The sequence below is a fragment of the Coregonus clupeaformis genome, chromosome 34 (genome assembly GCF_020615455.1).
Source record: "Coregonus clupeaformis isolate EN_2021a chromosome 34, ASM2061545v1, whole genome shotgun sequence".
NCBI lineage: Eukaryota > Metazoa > Chordata > Actinopteri > Salmoniformes > Salmonidae > Coregonus > Coregonus clupeaformis.
The window spans coordinates 15,742,767-15,767,751 of record NC_059225.1 but is presented as its reverse complement, the minus strand read 5'-3'; the positions used below and the strand labels follow the sequence as shown (position 1 = coordinate 15,767,751).

The 24,985-nt window shown below is 42.1% G+C and overlaps 1 protein-coding gene across 2 annotated transcripts in view; it reads left to right on the top strand.

Annotated features, from left to right (window-relative positions):
- The window catches only part of LOC121549880 (dipeptidyl aminopeptidase-like protein 6), a 335,968-nt gene that overhangs the window by 39,568 nt on the left and 271,415 nt on the right, over positions 1–24,985 (top strand). Inside the window, exon 1 of one of the 2 annotated variants that reach the window (XM_041861838.2) lies at positions 8,787–9,150. The exons of the other annotated variant lie outside the window; for it this stretch is intronic. Within the exon in view, the coding sequence (XP_041717772.1) occupies positions 9,100–9,150 (51 nt within the window). The 5' untranslated portion in view covers positions 8,787–9,099. Of the gene's footprint in view, positions 1–8,786; positions 9,151–24,985 lie in introns of those variants that run through there. 2 annotated transcript variants of the gene reach the window in all.

Here is a 24,985-nt window from a genome sequence, read left to right as displayed (position 1 = left end):
AACACTAATGCCTAAACCTAACCTTAACCCTAACCATAACCACATTGCTAACACTAATGTCTAAACCTAACCTTAACCCTAACCATAACCACATTGCTAACACTAATGTCTAAACCTAACCTTAACCCTAACCATAACCACACTGCTAACACTAATGCCTAAACCTAACCTTAACCCTAGCCATAACCACACTGCTAACGCTAATGTCTAAACCTAACCTTAACCTTAACCTTAACCACACTGCTAACACTAATGTCTAAACCTAACCTTAAACCTAACCATAACCACACTGCTAACACTAATGCCTAAACCTAGCCTTAACCCTAACCATAACCACACTGTTAACACTAATGTCTAAACCTAACCTTAACCCTAACCTTAACCATACTGCTAACACTAATGCCTAAACCTAACCTTAACCCTAACCATAACCACACTGCTAACACTAATGTCTAAACCTAACCTTAACCCTAACCTTAACCACACTGCTAACACTAATGCCTAAACCTAACCTTAACCCTAACCATAACCACATTGCTAACACTAATGTCTAAACCTAACCTTAACCCTAACCATAACCACACTGTTAACACTAATGTCTAAACCTAACCTTAACCCTAACCTTAACCATACTGCTAACACTAATGCCTAAACCTAACCTTAACCCTAACCATAACCACACTGCTAACACTAATGTCTAAACCTAACCTTAACCCTAACCTTAACCACACTGCTAACACTAATGCCTAAACCTAACCTTAACCCTAACCATAACCACATTGCTAACACTAATGTCTAAACCTAACCTTAACCCTAACCATAACCACACTGCTAACACTAATGCCTAAACCTAACCTTAACCCTAGCCATAACCACACTGCTAACGCTAATGTCTAAACCTAACCTTAACCTTAACCTTAACCACACTGCTAACACTAATGTCTAAACCTAACCTTAAACCTAACCATAACCACATTGCTAACACTAATGCCTAAACCTAGCCTTAACCCTAACCATAACCACACTGTTAACACTAATGTCTAAACCTAACCTTAACCCTAACCTTAACCATACTGCTAACACTAATGTCTAAACCTAACCTTAACCCTAACCATAACCACACTGCTAACACGAATGTCTAAACCTAACCTTAACCCTAACCTTAACCACACTGCTAACACTAATGTCTAAACCTAACCTTAACCCTAACCTTAACCACACTGCTAACACTAATGTCTAAACCTAACTTTAACCCTATCCTTAACCACACTGCTAACACTAATGTCTAAACCTAACCTTAACCCTAACCACACTGCTAACACTAATGTCTAAACCTAACCTTAACCCTAACCTTAACCACACTGCTAACACTAATGTCTAAACCTAACCTTAACCCTAACCATAACCACACTGCTAACACTAATGTCTAAACCTAACCTTAACCCTAACCTTAACCACACTGCTAACACTAATGTCTAAACCTAACCTTAACCCTAACCTTAACCACACTGCTAACACTAATGTCTAAACCTAACCTTAACCTTAACCCTAACCATAACCACACTGCTAACACTAATGTCTAAACCTAACCTTAACCCTAACCGTAACCACACTACTAATGCCTAAACCTAACCTTAACCCTAACCACACTGCTAACACTAATGCCTAAACCTAACCTTAACCACACTGTTAACACTAATGTCTAAACCTAACCTTAACCCAAACTTAACCACACTGCTAACACTAATGTCTAAACCTAACCTTAACCCTAACCTTAACCACACTGCTAACACAAATGTCTAAACCTAACCTTAACCTTAACCCTAACCATAACCACACTGCTAACACTAATGTCTAAACCTAACCTTAACCCTAACCGTAACCACACTACTAATGCCTAAACCTAACCTTAACCCTAACCACACTGCTAACACTAATGCCTAAACCTAACCTTAACCACACTGTTAACACTAATGTCTAAACCTAACCTTAACCCAAACTTAACCACACTGCTAACACTAATGTCTAAACCTAATCTTAACCCTAACCTTAACCACACTGCTAACACTAATGCCTAAACCTAACCTTAACCCTAACCATAACCACACTGCTAACACTAATGCCTAAACCTAACCTTAACCCTAACCATAACCATAGCAAAAAGCTCATTTTTGTTTTCATGAATTTTCACAATATAATTTTGACTTTGCAGTTGGCCTATCTTAGGGGAAATCGTTCAGTGCTGCTTCCAGGACAACTCATGACAATAAATGTCAACCTGCGTAAATCTAATTGAGCAGCTAATGAGAAAAACAATAACATCTCCCCTCTTGTGCTTTGTAGTGGGTCAGCCAGGGCTGCAGTTGAAGGAATGATGTAACCAGCAAAAACCTATTGAGTATCGAGAGTTGTATGCTCTGTATTATTTTAGAGAATGGTAACAGACAAAAGTTATCAATCCATGTTGCTGATATTCTCTACAGTAAGGCTATACGAATAATTCAGCCCAAAGAAAGCCGTTAAATGGTCCAGGATTAGATGTTTTGAAAAGATAGAACACCACAATTTAATCGTGCCAGGTGGGGTCTGCTGCCAGGTTAATTAGATTTTGGTTAGAGACAACAGTAAATCACTTTTAATAAATTCCACAATCTTGAAATGAGTTCAATATCTTTAAGGTGTGTCGGGGAGAGAGAGTGAGGAAGACTGAGTGGGTGATATTATTGGCTTGAGTAATGCAGTTAATAATGAAGCTATCGATTTCACTTCTGCGCATCCCAGTTGAGTTTATTGTGCTGGATGATTGCTGTCACCAGAATGAACCTTGACTAATGCCACTGGGAATTGAGGCTGATCAATTCAGGCTTTTGGTAGACTTTAAAATCACTTTAGGCTTTTCTTCTTCTGAGTCTGCCTCCATATGTTGTCTTGAAATGGCCGTAGTGTTTGTCTCTGCTCATGCTTGGACAGGGACACCTAGAGACGGAGGACACACACACGTTCACACTCTTTTAAGGTGTAGATTAAACATCACTCAGTTCATCTCTTTGGTGTTATTCTGGATGTGTACAGGGCTCTCTGTTACAGGAGGGGGTCGCAGTTCCGGAGCGATCCACTAGGTGTCATCCTCCGACAACCTTAGGCACTTCCTTACTCACAGTCTGGACTAATCATCATCCTATTGGTGTCACCTGTGTCTACCTGTTCACCTGTGTATTTATGCCCTCACTTCCCTGTGTTCCCTTGCTCAGTTGTCTCTGCTAGTTTCTCTATGCTCAGCAGTACTAATCAGTGTCTGATCTGAGAAGTATGTACAGTTACTCAAGAAGTGTTCTCCCTGTTTCTTTATATTTTCAGTCATAGTTACTATTTCGTATTTTGGCTGTCAGCCTGTTTTTGGAGACTTATTTGCTCCACCTTTCTTTTATATGTTTTAAGTCCATTTTTTTGTATCCGGGCTTTTGGACCACCAGTAAAGATCCTTGTTTCACCATCTCTGCCTACTGCGTACTGTCTATCCTGCACCGCACCTGGGTCACACCTCACACCAACCCTTACAGCTATCATGTCAACACAGCACCTCCTTTCATAATTGCACAACTGCACACAGTCACAGACAGAGACTCCATCAGAAAGACTTGGTTGGTGTCTTGGATTTGTACCCAGGATCTATGTCAACAACACCTTCTTGCGTCACTGAAAACACACACATACACATATACACAACCACATGCATGCGCACACACATGCATACACACATCTCGCATCGCTGTGCAGAAGTCCCCATCTAGTCACCCAGCCCCCACGTCACTCTGTTAGCTGCTACTGCTGTCGTCACTGTGTTGATCAGCTGCTTCCCCTGGTGGGTACCCATTCCTGGCCAGCGATTTTCTCTCTCACAACATCGTTGCGACTGATTTCTTCTGTAGCCACGTACCTCAGTGGCAGGAGGATAGAACTGTGCCAAATGTGCCTTACGTGGAAATAAGCAAAACTTTGGGGATGAGATGAGCTCATTATTGCACAATTGAGGCACATATTTAGTGTTACAGGTTTTGGGATCGAGATCAGTTCATAATGTTTCCCAAAGTGAAGGTAATGCATATAGCATGCATCCCACATAAACTTTTGGTCGCCTCAAGAATGGATTAATATTCATCACTGTCATTAAAGATGGTGTCTTTAGTAGGGGAAACAGCGCCACTGTCCGCCCCACTTCTGTTATTGTTTTTTGTTTTGTTGCCGAAGCGGCGGCACAACGTGGTAAGAACATTGCAGTGCATACTGTATTCTGCTGTTCCATCGCACGTGTGCAATGAAGACAAAACGGTGTTTGTTGTTTGCAGTAACTTTTTGTTGTTGTTGTAATATCGCAAACGGACTAGGAAAGTTTCACCACTAAGGATTCCAGCTTTAAGCATTAACCATACGCGTGTAATAAAGAACTCTGTAGGGCTGTTATTCCACTGGCATTGGACGTGTCTGCTCAGTTTATTAGCATTTACGTTGCAGTTCTTAAACAGTTCTCTCTTGCCAAATAGATTTTATCTCAATGAGAATCACCTGTATGAATAAAGGTTACAAGACATTTCAACGTGATTGACAGTGTGACAAAACAACATGACTATTTTAGATCCCCAATGGATGTTCATTGAAGATTTGCATACAGCAAAGTGTCAGTGCCGTCTCCTATCTGTCTATTTACTAAGAGTTCCCTTAGCTCTAATGGCTTGGCTGGCCTGGAGAGACTCCTTATTAGGTTGCTGTGGTAGAAGCACCCCTCTTGTGTAATTAATGGAGGAGAGTTTGAAGTCTGATTTGTATGACACATGCAGTTTTCTCTACCCAGCAGGTAAAACGTTCTGTCAGGAAGATGCTGCTGTGAGCTTCAGACGGTGAATCCATCGACTCTCTGTTGTGGAAATTAGTATGGTCAACACTGGGGGGTGTTCACACTTTACACTTTGGCTGGGACTTCAAAGAAACCATGGAGAGGTCTATTTCCGTTTAGTTGCATTTTATTCCCTATCGTTTAGAATTCTAAAGGTTTGTTTGGTAAAGTAAATGTGGCTGAAAACAGGCTATCGGACCATTCAGGGGATACTTATTCTCCCAGGCTTCTATGCTTCTTTCTTCCTGGTTAGGCCTTACTGGATTTATGTTCTCCCGATGGGGATGGCTGTACCTAAGACTGGCATGGGGTGCTGGGGAAAAAAACATTGTATTTGGTTCAAAGCATTCTCTTAGACCTAAACCTCAACTGGAGTTGTGCATAAAGGGCGTGACCATTGAACAAGTTGAAGAAGCTGAACTCCTAGAAGTAACATTGGATGGTCAGTTATCATGGTCAAGTCATATTGACAAAGTTGTGAAGACGAGGAGAAGTATGTCTGTTTATAAAAAAGATGTTCTGCGTTTTTGAAACAGATCAATTGTACTAGTTGTTCAGGCTCTGGTCTTGTCCCATCTTGATTACTGTCCGGTAATATGGTCAGGTGCAGCAAAGAAAGACCTAGCAAAGCTGCAGCTGTCTCAAAACAAAGCAGCATGCCTTGCCCTTAACTGCACACAGAGAACTAACATCAACATCATGCATGATAGACTTGGTTGAGGAGAAGTCTTATAAAATGTGTTGAAAATGCCTAACCACTTGTGTAATCTTTTTGCATCCTCTTCAAACAGACATCCATACCCCACCAGACACACCACTATGGGTTTCGTCACGGTACCCAAACCAAAAACAGATTTAATGCGTAACTCAGTTATGTATAGAGCCATGTCATCGTGGAATGCTCTGCCACCAGAGGTTACTCAGGCAAAAAGCTAGTTTAGCTTTAAAAAAACAGATAAAAAACATATTGTATCACAGCGCCTCTCTTTCGAAAGATCTAATTTAACTGTACTGAATATAAGAATATGAATATGTATATATGAATTGTGTGTAAATAATAGTATTTTTGTTGTCTCTTGGTGTCTTTCCTATATATAACTCTTATTTCATTTGTATTTCTTATTTTGAATTTAATGTAATATCTTATATTGTTCTAGTCTATTACTGTTCTGTACTTTGTCATGTATTTGGATGTTTTATGTGGACCCCAGGAATAACTGCTGCATGTGCAGTAGCTAATGGGGAGCCTAATAAACTACACTAAACCTTCAGAATTCAGATGATGTCGCTGTTCACTACAGTGGTTCTGAATCTGATTGAGGCTTTTGCAGTTTGTTAGTTTGGAGCTCGTTTTATAATTCCAAACAGTGGGTGCTCCCCATTGGTCGATAGCTAGGCGTTGACCACTTACTTTGCATTCTGTGAGGCACAGTTCTTCATTGCAGGTGGTGTTTCCCTGTAAGAAAACAACAACAGGCACCAAAATGGGTTTGTGAATGCTGGCCACAGATAGAGGGGACTAACGTCTCATGGCAGAGGAAGACTCAGTAAAAATGGCAGGCTGACAGCCATCGGCCATGTGGCAGATCTTAAGCCTTTGGTTGGATGTCCACTTGAAGGTTCAGAAATTGGCTGGACTCCATAATGAGAACGAAATACTGATATGATTTGAAAGGTGCCGTAGCAAAGTATTCTAAGTTTCTATGGTAGGTTTTGGAGAGTTGGGTAACATAAGTCAAGTCTAGTTCTTATTTTCCTTAGGCACTAATCTATGGGGTTCACATAACTGGGCAGGGGTGCAGCCATAGGTGGTTATGAGAACTAATGACAAAGGTTAGGATCGTTTACGTAAAAGGTTAGGAGAACTAAAATGACAAAGGTTAGGAGAATTTATACATAGCAGGTTAGGTGAATTTGGTTAAGGTAAGAATAAGGGTTAGGGGAAGGGTTTGCTAAAATGCTACAGTTGTCCTCGACGCGACTCGAACACGCAACCTTTGGATTGCTAGACGGTCCCAGTATTCACCTACCCATCCTCCCCGACCAACCTCCCTACTTTAGTTTCTGTCTAAATTAACTAGACCATTAGTACATATCATATGTCTGGGAGGTGCTCAGAAATATGTATAGTATGTTTCATATGGCTATGAGGCCAGGCTGACTGAAATAATGTGTTCTACATTCAATGCCACTGGCCACACACATGTTAATTAGGATCTCTATTGGCTAATAAAGATGGGCTTTGGTAGAGTATTGGACTGAAGTTCAGAGACCCCATCAGTCAGAGGCACTCCCTTGGGCTACCACAAGCGTTCACCTAACCTGCTATGTATAAATTCTCCTAACCTTTGTCATTAGTTCTCCTAACCACCACTGAACAAAAATATAAACGCAACATGCAACAATTCCAACGATTTTACTGAGTTACAATTCATATAAGGATTAGGCCCTAATCTATGGGGTTCACATAACTGGGCAGGGGTGCAGCCATGGGTTGGCCTGGGAGGGCATAGGCCCACCCACTGGGGAGCCAGGCCCAGCCAATCAGAATGAGTTGTTCCTCACAAAAGGGCTTTATTACAGACAGAAATACTCCTCAGGGTGGCTAGTCTCAGACAATCCTGCAGGTGAAGAAACCGGATGTGGAGGTCCTTGGCTGGCATGGTTACACGTGGTCTGCGGTTGTGAGGACATACTGCCAAATTCTCTAAAATGACGTTGAAGGCGGCTTATGGTAGAGAAATGAACATTCACTTATCTGGCAACAGCTCTGGTGGACATCCCTGCAGTCAGCCTGCCAATCGCATGCACCCTCAAAACTTGAGACATCTGTGGCATTGTGTTGTGTGACAAAACTGCACATTTTAGAGTGGCCTTTTATTGTCCCCAGCACAAGGTGCACCTGTGTAATGATCATGCTGTTTAATCAGATTCTTAATATGCCACACCTGTCAGGTGGATGGATTATCTTGGCAATGGAGAAAATGCTCACTAACAGGGATGTAAACAAATTTGTGCACACCATTTTAGAGAAATAAGCTTTTTGTGCATATGGAACGTTTCTGGGATCTTTTATTTTAGCTCATGAAACATGGGACCAACACGTTACATGTTGCATTTATATTCTTGTTCAGTATAAATTCTCCTAGTAATTTTCCTTTGTTACTACAAAGCAACCTGGTCTCAGAGAAATACATATAATACTATATATTCTCCAAGATGTATAAGTTACATCTACCAATTTGTATGCAATTGTAAGACCAGGTAAGACATATGATACTGTACGTCCTCTAATTTGTATGATATTGTACAACCACTATTCCATTCGTAATGTAGCCTAACCAGATTTACATACCAAATCCTACGAATTACCCTGAGACCAGGTGGTTTCAGTAGTTGTAGTGCTTGCATTGTATGTATTTCTTATACTCAGAATTGTACCACATATTTAGCCACATATGTTTTTGTCAAACTATGAAGCAATGGGTCCACACAGATGTGTTGCTATCCCTCATGTGGTTGGGAATATTGGATAGATAGGTCTATTGTTATTGTTACACCAACATGAATAGAGGTCAGATGTCGCCATCACTGACCCAGTACTCATTAGGTTTACCTATCTCTCTGGGGAAATGTGTTTATGTGATTCATATTAACTTTTTATTTTTGGGGGGCAATGTCTCATTGTGTTTACAGATAAAAATTGTAGCCTATAAATGAAGCTGCGAACATAAATTAACGTTAAAGATAAACTTTAACATAAATTAAAGTTTATCTATATTCTGGTGGCAGGACGCACAACACGCGCCGACTGTCAACTCTCGGTAGCTGTGCGAGGCTGGGAGCGGAATCGTATGTTCCGTTCAAACAAATAGGACCCGAGCAGCCGTCTCGGTCGAGTGAATGTGGTGGTTTCCCATATTATGGAAATGATAGATTATAGTCTATGTGAACAACTCACGGCTACATATTGACGGCTACATATTTTACTGCGTAGTAAAAGACAGGCACTGACTCAGCCATCAATCAACAGGATATTTAAGAAAAAGCAACGCATGTGTCTCATCAATGCGTAGTAAGCCCACCCACTGGTGAACTAGAAGCCAAACCCAGGGTCTCACAGAACTGGCGGAGACAGTGGAAGAAGCGGTCCAAAACTAGTCTAACGAAGAGAATATCCTGAAAAGGGGATCCTTTCTACGAAGAAAATGAAGGAAAAGAACCTAATAGAGACTGCAAAAATGCAGGGGAACGTAATGGTAAGAAATAAGTGTTTTGTTGATTTGAAAGGTCAGATTTAAACGATGTTTTCGCATATAAACAATCCCCTTTTTTTAAAGTATTGGTATCAGCGTGCGTTTTGAGCGTTTGAATGTGTGGAATAGTAAATGCATTGGAAAAGGAATCAAAGACTCTTTGTATCTAAAACGGGATTACACCCCTCTGTTGTAGTCAGGCTGCCCATTCATCGTAGCCTTGTTGCTGCCTGAGATTGCATTATTTAATGACAGATCACACTCATGCAAGGGGATATGATTTCAAATTATACCTCCTCTCCCATCTCCCATGTGCTTTGCAGTTGTATAGCCTACAACACTGAGTATGGAGCCTAGTGTTATCATGAAAAAAAGCACATTATTAGTGAATGAATCAAAGTTGTCTAGTTCTCTTTTTCCATAGGGCACTGATTGATATTAATGCTGGGTTCAATTATAAGCCCTATTTTCTCTCTTATGTTGTCCTTATTAAGCTTTGAGGGCAGAACTGGCCTTTTGCTCTGTTAGCTCTTGGAAGGGCTCATGAAATTTTAACCACTCATAAAGCTAGGAATCTTGGGATATTACTGATATTTCATGGGGACTGGGGAACCGCTGGGTTGGATTTCCAATCTCCACATGTCAGGAGTCACTGGCTCCCTTTACTGAATACTCATTCAGATAAGTCCCTGGGACCCCTGTGTGAAAGCCCTACCTGGTGTCTTGATTTTATGATGATTTGGGCTTGGCTTCAAAACCATAGAGGTTTCTAGTAGTCTACCTTGCACCTGTGATTCGCAGGGTCATATTTCTCATTCTGTTGGAGAGAAGTCTCTTTACTAAAAATGCTTGTAGTATACCCATTACACAGGTTTTAACACTTAAAAGGTGTGTCCGGTTGTATTTAGAAGTATTAATGAAATGCAAATCAATGCCATCTGCAAAGCGAACCCTAGCCTAGACCCATATGAAGCTTACTTCTGACTGACACTTGCTCAGTTGGTAGAGCATGGTGTTGCAACTTCAGGGTTGTGGGTTGGATTCCCGCTGTGGCCACCCACATGAAAATCGATGCATGCACTACTGTGATTTGGATAAAAGTGTCTGCTAAATGGCATATATTACTGTGTTGTTATTATTATTACTCACTGTTAAAGGTCTCATCATGGGACTAAGCAAAATCATTCTACCTTGTGTGTTATGGTATAATATAGCGGTCTTTGCAAATGGTGGCTTTATTCATATTCAACGTGCCCTGCAGCTGTGCTCTACAAAACACTCAATGCTGCTAGGTTATTAAGAACACAGCTGTTGAATCAGTTTTGAGTACATGGTTCCACTGTAGTACACATTTGTACTCTAAATCCCATCATGCACAGTGGTTAGAAAGGGCCTAGTTTTCCCTCAGTATAGTTACAAGTCTACGGATAAAAGTTTGTCTAGGTAATGACTTAATTTCTTACCTTCCCAAATAATATTTAAGTAAGCAAATTGGGAACTAACAGATTAATCTTGATGTGTTATGTGAATATATTGCCTATAGCCTAGTAATATTCATATTATACTTTTCATACTATGAAAAGATGAGATTACATTTCCATTAAATTGGACATTGAAAAGAGCAGAGGAAAGTGTACACCACCAAAGCAACATCAGTAGTCAGCATGTATTATTTAATTATTGGATCTGTTTCCAATAAATAGTGTGATGGTGGGCAGATTTAGTTTTAATTCCAGGTCTGCCGACAGTTCGGTTTCCCTGACAACCTGTCCTTTTCACTTTACCCCGCCCTGACAACCTGTCCTTTTCACTTTACCCCTCCCTGACAACCTGTCCTTTTCACTTTACCCCTCCCTGACAACCTGTCCTTTTCACGTTACTCCTCCCTGACAACCTGTCCTTTTCACTTTACCCCTCCCTGACAACCTGTCCTTTTCACTTTACCCCTCCCTGACAACCTGTCCTTTTCACTTTACCCCTCCCTGACAACCTGTCCTTTTCACTTTACCCCTCCAAACCCCCTGTGGATTGTATGTATTCTGTGAAATCCAACAGCCTACATGGCAATCATTAAGATCTTTCACTTGAAAGAACCATGAACATTATTGAGTTATGCCACATGACAGCCTCTCACCTTTCCAATATTGACCTGTGGATTGAAATAGCGATTGACTCTTTTGATTGATTGATTTATCTACCTGTAAAATTGTTGGACCTCGAGGGTCCCCCGTAATAGGTGTTGGCCAGATGGAAAATGTACACTCCATAGGGGGACATTAGACATGCCATCAGGCCTCATAAATTACAATTGACAGGTTGACTGTTTTGCACTGACACATAAATCTGTTATTCCTGGGAAAAAGCCTGGACTCTAGGGAGGACAAATAGTGGTATATAGGGAATCATGCTGCGTTCAAGTCTGTCATAACAGGGAAAACCTGCACAGTATGATCGCTAACCATCTCACATGCATGTTGAACTACCATGATGCTCGCCAGGGGATCTATCTGCCTCTAGTGAAATAGCTGTAGTGAACACTTCTAGAAGTTATAAAAGTATTAACTAATCAAGCACCCACAATGGACACTGAGCTTCTATAAAATGTTTATTATGTGTAAATCTGGTCTATCCACAGTGACCAAATGAGCACTAGCTAGCTGATGCTTCATCATACCTATCACTCTGAAGTGTTGCCCTGATAGCTACAGTAGCAAACATTCTGTCTCTACCATAATAATAATAATAATAATAATAATAATAATAATAATAATAATTGTATACAATTTTGCACAGGGCTCTTCGCTGACCTTTTTTACAAGGAGCAAGTGTGCACCTAAGTTGAAAAATGTAGGAGCACACAAAGAAATTTAGGAGCACAATGAAAAATATTTGAGGTAACAAACTGTTTTCTTTGTGGCAATGGTGCAAGCATAACAGTCATGAATATGCTCTCAATGTATTCTCCATGACACTCAGCGGCTGCGGTACAGTGAAGTAATCATTGCAACAATTATCTGGGTGATTTTTCTTTTTCTAGACACACTGGTGCATGGCACAGCAAAATATTTAGGCACATATGCAAGTAAAATGGTCAACTGTAGAGTCCAGATTTAGCAGACGCTTTTACCCAAAGTAACTTAGTCATGCATGTATACATTTTTACGTACGAGTGGTCCCGGAAATCGGACCCACTATCCTGGTGTTACAAGTGCCATGCTCTACCAACTGAACTACAGAGGACCTACCATGTCTTTCTGGTAGCCCATTAACCATCCCCCTATATGGCCCTAACTCTGTGTTCTTGGCTGGTTGCTCTGAGTGGAAGTCAGTGGCCGTGCATCCCTTTTCAACCAGCCAAGTTGGTCGTCCTCCAGCACTTTCCTCTGTTTACTGCTGTTTTCTCTCTGCCACCACAAACAGGCCTTCAAGGGCACAGTGGGCAGTGTTGTCGAACCACTAATGATTTGCTGCCGTTGGCTGAAATGAAATGTATTTGTATCCACGGTGTTATCTCTCTAAAGAGGAGAAATACCAACCGCTAACTACGTGTGTCTGTGTCTCCCTCCCTGGCCCGTCTGTTGCAGTTATTTTAGTGTCATTTGGAACAAACAACTGAGAGAGCACTCACGATGATGGGCCATCTTGTCTCTGCAATGACTTCAAACTTTGTATGCTTGCACTTGTGTTCTGATGCATGTGTTCAGATTCCTTCCCTCAGCCCATTCGATAGACATGGTTGTTTAGTTTGTTCTAAAGAATCCGATATTCAATTTAAACTCAAATGTTTCCTAGAAATCTACCCTATAACTAAATGCAGTATTTGAAATACCAAAGAAGGCCTCATTTTGCTTTTTGGCCCCACAGATAGCCGTTTGGTTTATTACGCTCCTTGTGTCCCCTTGGGGCTGAACCACAAACGTTATACACTTAATGCATTCATCATTGATCTCATGCCATTTGGTGAGCTATGGGCGTGTCCCAACAGTCTGAAGTGGCTTTCTTGTCTACTTTCCTTCATCTGCACAGTATCTGAAAACACTGGTGAGCTACAGGTGTGTCCCAACAGTCTGAGGTGGCTTCCTTACTACCCTTTCCTCCTTTCCTTCATCTGCACAGGATCTTAAAACACTGGATAGGTGAAAGCAACACACAAGTAGCCTAATTGACTTGATGAACTCCTCCTTCAGTGTGGATGAAGGAAAGGACATGAGGAAAGGGGGCAGATGGAAAACACTTAGGACCACGACCACAGTGGCTAGGCACCAGCTTGCAATAAAAGGCATTGGAACAGTGGCCCCTCCTTTTAAGTGGGCGGCCTGCATTTAGACTGCTCACGTTGTTTGTTTATTTGATTGGGGTCGGCCCTGTACAATGTCGGAGGTGCAGGCCCGGAAACAAGGGCCGTGATTTATAGTGAGCCGTGATTTACCGTTCCTCGACACTGTTACCGTGCAAACGCAGAGTTTCATCAGGCACGCTGGAATCCATCATATACAATGTTTCTCTCAATGGCCATGCATGTGTGGATTGGAGCGAGCCACCACTGTACATGCATACATATTACTACAGGCTGGCTGATGGCTTGACAGCACATTAGTTAGTTTAAAATTGGTCAGAAATCTTATCTTATAATAAAATATGAACATTTGAGCCCAAAAGATTCCCACTGTGTCTGAAAGGCAAAAGGAAATGGCCTTGTATTTTGGGGGTTATCCCTCGATTGTCAAATTCTGGGCACTCATCTCACAGGAATTACGTTTCATTTTCACTGCAGACAGTTTCACTTTATTGCAGGGTTCCCCAACTGGCCGAATTTGGCCCGCATGTGGTTTTATTTGCCCCCAACATAAAAGACTGTAAAAACACCAGGAAATCAACGCCAAGTGATTTTAATTTTGGAAATATTTTCCTAAGGATTCCCATGCATAATAGAGAGACACGTGATCGTATACAAATGAAAGCAAGGTTTGAAATTATTGTTTTAGTCAAATATTATATATATTTGGGCTTCATGTGGTCAATTTGCAGTCTACAAATGATACTAAACAAAAAAATAAATGCAACAATTTCAATTGAAATCTAATCTATGGATTTCACATGACTGGGAATACAGACATGCATCTGTTGGTCACAGATACCTTTAAAAAAAGGTAGAGGCGTGGATCAGAAAACCAGTCAGTATCTGGTGTGACCACCATTTGCCTCATGCAGCACGACACATCTCCTTCGCATAGAGTTGATCAGGCTCTGGCAACAGCTCTGATGGACATTCCTGCAGTCAGTATGCCAATTGCACCCTCCCTCAAAACTTGAGACATCTGTGGCATTGTGTTGTGTGACAAAACTGCACATTTTAGAGTGGCCTTTTATTGTCCCCAGCACAAGGTGCACTTGTGTAATTATCATGCTGTTCAATCAGCTTCTTGATATGCCACACCTGTCAGGTGGATGGATTATCTTGGCAAAGGAGAAATGCTCACTAACAGGGATGTAAACAAATCTGTGGGCAAAATTTGAGCAAAATAAGCTTTTTGTGCGTATGGAAAATTCCTGGGATCCTTTATTTCAGCTCATGAAACATGAGACCAACACTTTTACATGTTGCGTTTATATTTTTGTTCAGTGTAGTATCATATTTTAATTATAATTTCTTTTTTCTTTTTTTACATAAAATACTTCCAGGAAATCAGCTTCAAGTGATTTTAATTTTGGAAATCTGTTCCCAAGTATTCCCACGCATAATAGAGAGACACGTGATCGTATCCAAATGTAAGCAAGGTTTGAAATATTATATCTGTTTGGGCTTCTTGCGGTCAATTTGCAAACAAATAATTTGTCATTATGTTCAGGACGCCGACCATCCGCCCAAAAAAAGAATTGGCCCACGGCTGAATCTAGTTGATGATCCCTGCTTTATTGCAACTCCTCCTTTTCAAGTGGCACACTTTCTCTCCTCTGAAATGCCATGTTTACCCAGTACTAAGGTGAGATGCCGATCTCTGTGTATTTGACTCTGCCAAGAGGACTTAAAGAATATCTGAGTGAGTCTTTTACAGTCAGTTACTCTGGATAGACGAGGCTTGGTCTGTTAGCGGCGGTGGAATTAAAAATAATCCTTGGCTGTTTACATAATTAAAACGCTCTCTTTGAAGTTCTGTCAGATAGGTCGATCTGTATCTCCAGGGATGTTCCCACGCTCCTTTTTGATAATCCAAATGAAATAATGTGAGATTCGGGTTTGTTCATTTTTTTTTTTCTTCCCTGACATCACATGGAAGCTGTCTATTGATACTTCCTGAATATAGTTTTTTATCTGCTGCATTAGCAATGTATTGTACACTGAAACCTATACAGTATTGTTCTGCATTGTGCCAGAAATAACTTTTCAGTGTTCTAGATATGGACATTTCAGAGTTGATCTACTTCTTTTATCCACTCAGAGGAATTGCTGCTGAGAAACTGACTTTTGAGTGGTTGATGATGAAAACAGTTGATTTCTTCTTTGCTGCTGTGGAAACGGTGCCCCACATAAAACCTCAGATACATGCAGGAGCATTTTCTCCCCCCTCCACACACACACACCTACTTATAGCGTTTCTGGCTGTTGCACACACTCCCCAGTCCAAAGCAATCAATCACCGCTTAGCCAGGCAAGACCGTGCTGGGCGCTCCCAGCAAAATAATTAGTTTACAATAGATTAATATTTCATGGTACCTTTTTGCCGCTCTTCCTGGCTCCATGTTTTCAGCTCATGATAGGGACTGTGGGAATAGCCATATATTTAGTTAATGGTTCAAATTATAGGAGAGCTTTGCTATGGAAACCAGCGTTTTCCCTAGACAGTTACAGGTGGTGTTCAAATGCAATGCCACAGCGATTCTCTGGGCTTGTTGATGTTACGATTTGCAAACCAATGGAAGCCAAAGCTGTAGGTGAGTGTACACCAGGCAGGTCATACCCACCTAGGCAAGAGTAGGAGAAACACTGCAAGCATATTTCAACTTTCATGTTTCCTACATTTTAGAATGTCACAAATATAAAAAATGATTAGAAAACTAGGTTTCTTGTAGGCCTACTGCTGAGAGTAAGATGGATTCATTTAGCTATTTTCCTAGTTGATTACATTGGCAGATGCTACATGGTCCTTACAAGACAGGTCCTGTTGAAGAAGGAGAAACAACAGCCAATATGGTTGGTGAATCCATGCCTTTGTTAGTGTCTCTCTGAGGTAGCAGTGTCCTTATGGCGAGCAGCAGGCAGATGTACTATTGGGCCCAGGGTCTGTTTCTCATTGTGGACGAGACACATTTACAACCTCGGCCAACAGTGGGTTCAAGGAAATTATGTCGAGGTGGTCTCTGGAGGACCAGTGTTCACATAACAAATGGGGAGACATGTAATTAGATGATAATTTGGCAGTCTGTTTTAGGGTTGCCAAGGAGGGTGGGGGGGGATATGGACATACTGTAGATTTACATTTACATCTTAGATTGATGACAAGGAGGGTGGGGGGGATATGGACAGACTGTATATTGGAGGGAGGGGGGATGTGGACATACTGTAGATTGATGGCAAGGAGGGATGGGGGATATGGACATACTGTAGATTGATGGCAAGGAGGGAGGGGGGATATGGACATACTGTAGATTGATGACAAGGAGGGAGGGGGGGATTTTGACATACTGTAGATTTATGGCAAGGAGGGAGGGGGGATATGGACATACTGTAGATTGATGACAAGGAGGGAGGGGGGGATTTTGACATACTGTAGATTTATGGCAAGGAGGGAGGGGGGATATGGACATACTGTAGATTGATGACAAGGAGGGAGGGGGGATATGGACATACAGTATATTGGAGGGAGGGGGGATATGGACATACTGTAGATTGATGGCAAGGATGGAGGGGGGATATGGACATACAGTATATTGGAGGGAGGGGGGATATGGACATACTGTAGATTGATGGCAAGGAGGGAGGGGGGATATGGACATACTGTAGATTGATGACAAGGAAGGAGGGGGGATATGGACATACTGTAGATTGATGGCAAGGAGGGAGGGGGGATATGGACATACTGTAGATTGATGACAAGGAGGGAGGGGGGATATGGACATACTGTAGATTGATGGCAAGGAGGGAGGGGGGATATGGACATACTGTAGATTGATGGCAAGGAGGGAGGGGGGATATGGACATACTGTAGATTGATGACAAGGAGGGTGGGGGGGATATGGACATACAGTATATTGGAGGGAGGGGGGATATGGACATACTGTAGATTGATGACTAGGAGGGAGCGGGGATATGGACATACTGTAGATTGATGGCAAGGAGGGAGGGGGGATATGGACATACTGTAGATTGATGACTAGGAGGGAGGGGGGATATGGACATGCTGTAGATTGATGACTAGGAGGGAGGGGGGATATGGACATACTGTAGATTGATGACAAGGAGGGAGGGGGGATATGGACATACTGTAGATTGATGACAAGGAGGGAGGGGGGGATTTTGACATACTGTAGATTTATGGCAAGGAGGGAGGGGGGATATGGACATACTGTAGATTGATGACAAGGAGGGAGGGGGGATATGGACATACTGTAGATTGATGGCAAGGAGGGAGGGGGGGATATGGACATACTGTAGATTGATGGCAAGGAGGGAGGGGGGATATGGACATACTGTAGATTGATGACAAGGAGGGAGGGGGGATATGGACATACTGTAGATTGATGAGAAGGAGGGATGGGGATATGGACATACTGTAGATTGATGACAAGGAGGGATGGGGATATGGACATACTGTAGATTGATGGAGAGTCTATATGGAACATAAAGGGAGGGATGCTGTATTCTCAGCAAATCCAAAGGAAATATCTACACACTGACACGTGTTTGTGTGCGTGCATGTGCACATGTGCAAACTTTACATGTGTGCATGCGCGTGTGTGCACATGCTCTTGTGTCTGTGCATCTGCGTGTGAGTGCCGTGCGCAGATACGATCCTCATCACATGGTTACGCACAGTCACAGCAGTTTGGGTGTTATTCCAAAGTTATCAGCATGACCCACAGTTAGCAGAGGAGTATTATATTGTTAAAATAAGGGGAGAAGTGGTTTCGTTGGCAACAGGCCCCCCCCCCCCCCTTCCAGAGAAGATTGTCTTTCTTTGTGCTCAGCATTAATGATGATTTCCTTTAGCAGCGCTCATTAGGACTCAGCCATCACAGTCTTGCCTCCACCACTTAGGCCTACTCATACCATTAAGTGTAATTATTGTGTTTCATAGCCCGGCCTATGTGTGCACGGAATGAGCAAGCTGTAGGATACGGGCATTGTCTGGAGTGGTTCAGCGTAACCATGGGATCATGGGCTCTTAAGTAGCTATCTGACTTGGAGTAATGAAGTAGGTCCCGGTCCACACTGATGATTGCTCCCCCAACATATACAGTTGAAGTCGGAAGTTTACATACACATACAGTGAGGGAAAAAAGTATTTGATCCCCTGCTGATTTTGTACGTTTGCCCACTGACAAAGACATGATCAGTCTATAATTTTAATGGTAGGTTTATTTGAACAGTGAGAGACAGAATAACAACAACAAAATTCCAGAAAAACGCATGTCAAAAATGTTATAAATTGATTTGCATTTGAATGAGGGAAATAAGTATTTGACCCCTCTGCAAAACATGACTTAGTACTTGGTGGCAAAACCCTTGTTGGCAATCACAGAGGTCAGACGTTTCTTGTAGTTGGCCACCAGGTTTACACACATCTCAGGAGGGATTTTGTCCCACTCCTCTTTGCAGATCTTCTCCAAGTCATTAAGGTTTTGAGGCTGACGTTTGACAACTCGAACCTTCAGCTCCCTCCACAGATTTTCTATGGGATTAAGGTCTGGAGACTGGCTAGGCCACTCCAGGACCTTAATGTGCTTCTTCTTGAGCCACTCCTTTGTTGCCTTGGCCGTGTGTTTTGGGTCATTGTCATGCTGGAATACCCATCCACGACCCATTTTCAATGCCCTGGCTGAGGGAAGGAGGTTCTCACCCAAGATTTGACGGTACATGGCCCCATCCATCGTCCCTTAGATGCGGTGAAGTTGTCCTGTCCCCTTAGCAGAAAAACACCCCCAAAGCATAATGTTTCCACCTCCATGTTTGACGGTGGGGATGGTGTTCTTGCGGTCATAGGAAGCATTCCTCCTCCTCCAAACACGGCGAGTTGAGTTGATGCCAAAGAGCTCGATTTTGGTCTCATCTGACCACAACACTTTCACCCAGTTCTCCTCTGAATCATTCAGATGTTCATTGGAAAACTTCAGACAGGCCTGTATATGTACTTTCTTGAGCACGGGGACCTTGCGGGTGCTGCAGGATTTCAGTCCTTCACGGCGTAGTGTGTTACAAATTGTTTTCTTGGTGACTATGGTCCCAGCTGCCTTGAGATCATTGACAAGATCCTCCCGTGTAGTTCTGGGCTGATTCCTCACCGTTCTCATGATCATTGCAACTCCACAAGGTGAGATCTTGGATGGAGCTCCAGGCCGAGGGAGATTGACAGGTCTTTTGTGTTTCTTCCATTTGCGAATAATCGCACCAACTGTTGTCACCTTCTCACCAAGCTGCTTTGCGATGGTCTTGTAGCCCATTCCAGCCTTGTGTAGGTCTACAATCTTGTCCCTGACATCCTTGGAGAGCTCCTTGGTCTTGGCCATGGTGGAGAGTTTGGAATCTGATTGATTGATTGCTTCTGTGGACAGGTGTCTTTTATACAGGTAACAAACTGAGATTAGGAGCACTCCCTTTAAGAGTGTGATCCTAATCTCAGCTCGTTACCTGTATAAAATACACCTGGGAGCCAGAAATCTTTCTGATTGAGAGGGGGTCAAATACTTATTTCCCTCATTAAAATGCAAATCAATTTCTAACATTTCTGACATGCGTTTTTCTGGATTTTGTTGTTGTTATTCTGTCTCTCACTGTTCAAATAACCTACCATTAAAATTATAGACTGATCATTTCTTTGTCAGTGGGCAAACGTACAAAATCAGCAGGGGATTAAATACTTTTTTCCTTCACTGTAGGTTGGAGTCATTAAAACTTGTTTTTCAACCACCCCACAAGTTTCTTGTTAACAAACTATAGTTTTGGCAAGTCGGGTAGGACATCTACTTTGTGCATGACACAAGTAATTTTTCCAACAATTGTTTACAGACAGATTATTTCACTTATAATTCACTGTATCACAATTCCAGTGGGTCAGAAGTTTACATACACTAAGTTGACTGTGACTTTAAACAGCTTGGAAAATTCCAGAAAATGATGTCATTGCTATAGAAGCTTCTGATAGGCTAATTGACATCATTTGAGTCAATTGGAGGTGTACCTGTGGATGTATTTCAAGGCCTACCTTCAAACTCAGTGCCTCTTTGCTTGACATCATGGGAGAAACAAAAGAAATCAGCCAACACCTCAGAAAAAAATTGTAGACCTCCACAAGTCTGGTTCATCCTTGGGAGCAATTTCCAAACGCCTGAAGGTACCACGTTCATCTGTACAAGCAATAGTACGCAAGTATAAACACCATGGGACCACGCAGCCGTCATACCGCTCAGGAAGGAGGCGCGTTCTGTCTCCTAGAGATGAACGTACTTTGGTGAGAAAAGTGCAAATAAATCCCAGAACAACAGCAAAGGACCTTGTGAAAATGCTGGAGGAAACAGGTACAAAAGTATCTATATCCACAGTAAAACGAGTCCTATATCGACATAACCTGAAAGGCCGCTCAGCAAGGAAGAAGCCACTGCTCCAAAACCGCCATAGAAAATCCAGACTACGGTTTGCAACTGCACATGGGGACAAAGATCGTATTTTTTGAGAAATGTCCTCTGGTCTGATGAAACAGAAATAGAACTGTTTGGCCATAATGACCATTGTTATGTTTGGAGGAAAAAGGGGAACGCTTGCAAGCCGAAGAACACCATCCCAACCGTGAAGCACGGGGGTGGCAGCATCATGCTGTGGGGGTGCTTTGCTGCAGGCGGGACTGGTGCACTTCACAAAATAGATGGCATCATGAGGAAGGAAATTATGTGGATATATTGAAGCAACATCTCAAGACATCAGTCAGGAAGTTAAAGCTTGGTCGCAAATGGGTCTTCCAAATGGACAATGACCCCAAGCATACTTCCAAAGTTGTGGCAAAACGGCTTAAGGACAACAATGTCAAGGTATTAGAGTTGCCATCACAAAGCCTTGACCTCAATCCTATAGAACATTTGTGGGCAGACCTGAAAAAGCGTGTGTGAGCAAGGAGGCCTACAAACCTGACTCAGTTACACCAGCTCTGTCAAGAGGAATGGGCCAAAATTCACCCAACTTATTGTGGGAAGCTTGTGGAAGGTTACCCGAAACATTTGACCGAAGTTAAACAATTTAAAGGCAATGCTACCAAATACTAATTGAGTGTATGTAAACTTCTGACCCACTGGGAATGTGATGAAAGAAATAAAAGCTGAAATAAATCATTCTCTCTACTATTATTCTGACATTTCACATAGTTTATGAATGCGAGACTCATGAGAGTGAGACACACACTGAGACTCAGAGGGGGAGACCATCAGAGAGGGAGACACACACACACAAACTGGGAGAGACACACTCTGAAAAAGAGATAGTTAGAGACATATCGAGACTGAGAGACACACACGGAGAAAGAGTGACCCACTCAGCAAGAGAGACAGACAGTCAGAGAGAGGTTCAGTGTGAGATGTTGACTGAAATAAATGGTCTGGTAACGAGTTTAAGAATGTTCAAATACTTTTGAAAGTCAAATTCAACAATAGGAGAAACAATATTTGTAATTTTTATCAAGGCTTTGCTCACTGAAATGAACTTGGGCAAAATGCTGGCAAAGCATCTGTAGTGCATTGTCATTTACATTATCAGCAAATTAGCCACATTCTTTCAGTTAGCAACAGATGGCGTCCAGTGGATGCTCTCAGATCGCTACTTTATTCCACAAAGCAGAAAAAGTAACATTATAAAAATAAAAAAATCATGACTTAATCAGTTCCAACAAAAAAACTCCATTATTGTAGCTACTGCTCTCGGCTTTGTAGAAACCTCTTAGACTGTAACCAGGTAACGTGACGTTTATTGGTGGCTGCATGGCTTTCAGTGGCATTTTCCTAATAACCTTCAGAAGGCATTCAGATTATGCCCTATATGACCTTGCTAAGAGTGGCACAATTGCGTTTTCTCATAAGTTGCTGGATGAGCTGTTGTCTGCTGAATGGTATTTTCTCTTAGAATGTTCAGTTTTCTTCCATATATACTGAAAAATATATAAACACAACATGTAAAGTGTTGGTCCCGTGCTGAAATAAAAGGACCTCCACATCCGGCTTCTTTACCTCCGGGATTGTCTGACACCAGTCACCCGGACAGCTGGTGAAACTGAGGAGTATTTCTGACTGTAATAAAGCCCTTTTGTGGGGAAAAACAAATTCTGATTTGCTGGGCCTGGCTTCCAAGTGGGTGGGCCTATGCCCTCCCAGGACCACCCATGGCTGCACCCCTGCACAGTCATGTGAAATCCATAGATTAGGGCCTAATGCATTTAAATTGATTGACTTATATTTACGTCATTTAGCAGACGCTCTTATCCAGAGCGACTTACATGAGCAATTAGGGTTAAGTGCCTTGCTTAAGGGCACATCGACAGATTTTTCACCTAGTCGGCTCAGGGATTAGAACCAGCGACCTTTCGGTTACTGGCACAACGCTCTTACCCACTAAGCTACCTGCCGCCTCATGAACAGTAACTCAGTAAAAGTGTTGAAATTGTTGCATGTTACATTTATATTTTTGTTCAGTAATAGCAGTGCTTACTGCCAGTGCCATCACTATCTCTCTATTTCTAATATAAATATTTCAGAGAATTATTTGGTAAAAAGAGTATTCAAAACCTGTATCACAAATCTGATGTCAGTCCTCTGGCAGCTCCACAGTATGAATCTAGCAAAAACCTTCATGACTTTGAACACTGACAACCCACCTGGGCTGTTGTTGATCAACCTAGACAGTTTTTTAACTGTGTGTGTGCGTGTGTATGTGTTGCACAGAGAAGGTTTATGATGTCTCTGCAAGGCTTACATCCATTCTCCCTCTTGCCATCCGAGGCACCATGATTCATACAGGCCATTTTGTTCCTGGCCGAGGAAGTTGGGGAACTGAAGGGTGGAATTCTGGGTGATGTGTAACTCCCTTTAAAAGTCCAATGCAGCCGTTTTTATCGCAATATCATTTCTGGGTGACAATTAAGTACCTTACTGTGATTGTTTTCTATTAAAATGGTCAAAAAGAAACAGAAAGAGTTTCTTGACAAAGACCAATTTCTCAAGCAAGACTTTTGCTAGGACTGTCCGAGTGGGGAGGGGGAAAACTAGCTGTTATTGGCAGAGGTTTGGAACTCTCATTCTTATTGGTCTATTAACTAATTTACCACCTGGTGATGTCACCATGCAGGCCAAAGCTCCATTCCACCAAAACAAACTGACATTTCAGGCGGCCTTTTGAAACAGCTCTTACAAATTATCATAATCATCATCATTTCACAGTATTATTCCAACTTCATAGTGTGGAAATGTATATAAAACACAGGAAATCACGTTGTTGACTGCACTGGACCTTTTAATGAGAGACTGTTAGGTTGTGTCTCCAGACTCCCTGTAGCAAGACATTATGAATGGCCATATTCAGGGCATTCAATTTGACTTTTTTCACAGAGTATCCTCCATGTTGTGTGTGTGTGTGTGTGTACCACTGGCTGGGGTGTCACTACGCTTTAGCCAAGAAAGATAACTGAACCATTGTTGTTTTACAATGAAGATATCTTACTATGTTCCCTTTTTCATGCTATCTCTGCTGGTAGTAGGCTGTTCTCTTTTAAAGGGAGACCATTTTAATGAGAACATTATAGGGAGCCAGACAGAACATTAAATAACACCTGTTAGAAAAGGAACCATTTATTCCACAGACATTAGTTCCCTAGGGCAGGAGAGTGTTTTCTACATCTAACTTCTTTATGCATAATGAGGTCTAGTATACATATTTTGGGGTTGTATAACTAATCTACTTGGAATTACTGGCCATGCAATGACATAACTGTTCATGCTGTATAGCATGTTCATTATCATAAAGGGATTAAGATCACTTTATTGGTCAATTGCTCCAACCGAAATTTGACTTCTGCTTTTAACCCAACCCCTCTGAAAGACATGCATGCACATATAAATGTTTTGGAAAGGCCCGGGGAGCTGTTGTGGGGGGTTAAGTGCCTTGCTCAAAGGCACAATGGCAGGCAATGGCACCTAGGATTTCATACCAGCAACCCTCCAGTTGCCAGCTCACTTCCCGTCAGATTTTTGCCGTCGGACCCAGGATTCGAACAGGCAACCCTCGGGTTGCTTGCGCGCGTCTCTAACCGCTAGGCTACCTGCCGCCCCGTGCCAAACACGGCATGACTATGACCATACAGTAGGAGTTGGTTAGAGGACATAAACAGATCTAGGACCAGGGTCATCATACAGCTCTTTTTAGAACTTGACTGGCCAGAGCGTTGTTGGACATGACAATAAAACAGTAAACAATATAATCCATTTTCAAAAATAGTAAACAATGGAATAACCGTGAATTAGCTGCTGAAACATCAGAGGGTCCCCTGGGTGGACTCTGGCTAGGCTAGCCTTGGCTTGTGCTGCAGTTTAAAGGGGAGATAGGAGAGATTACTCATTCTATTGGAACCACCAAACCTCTGTGTTAGTC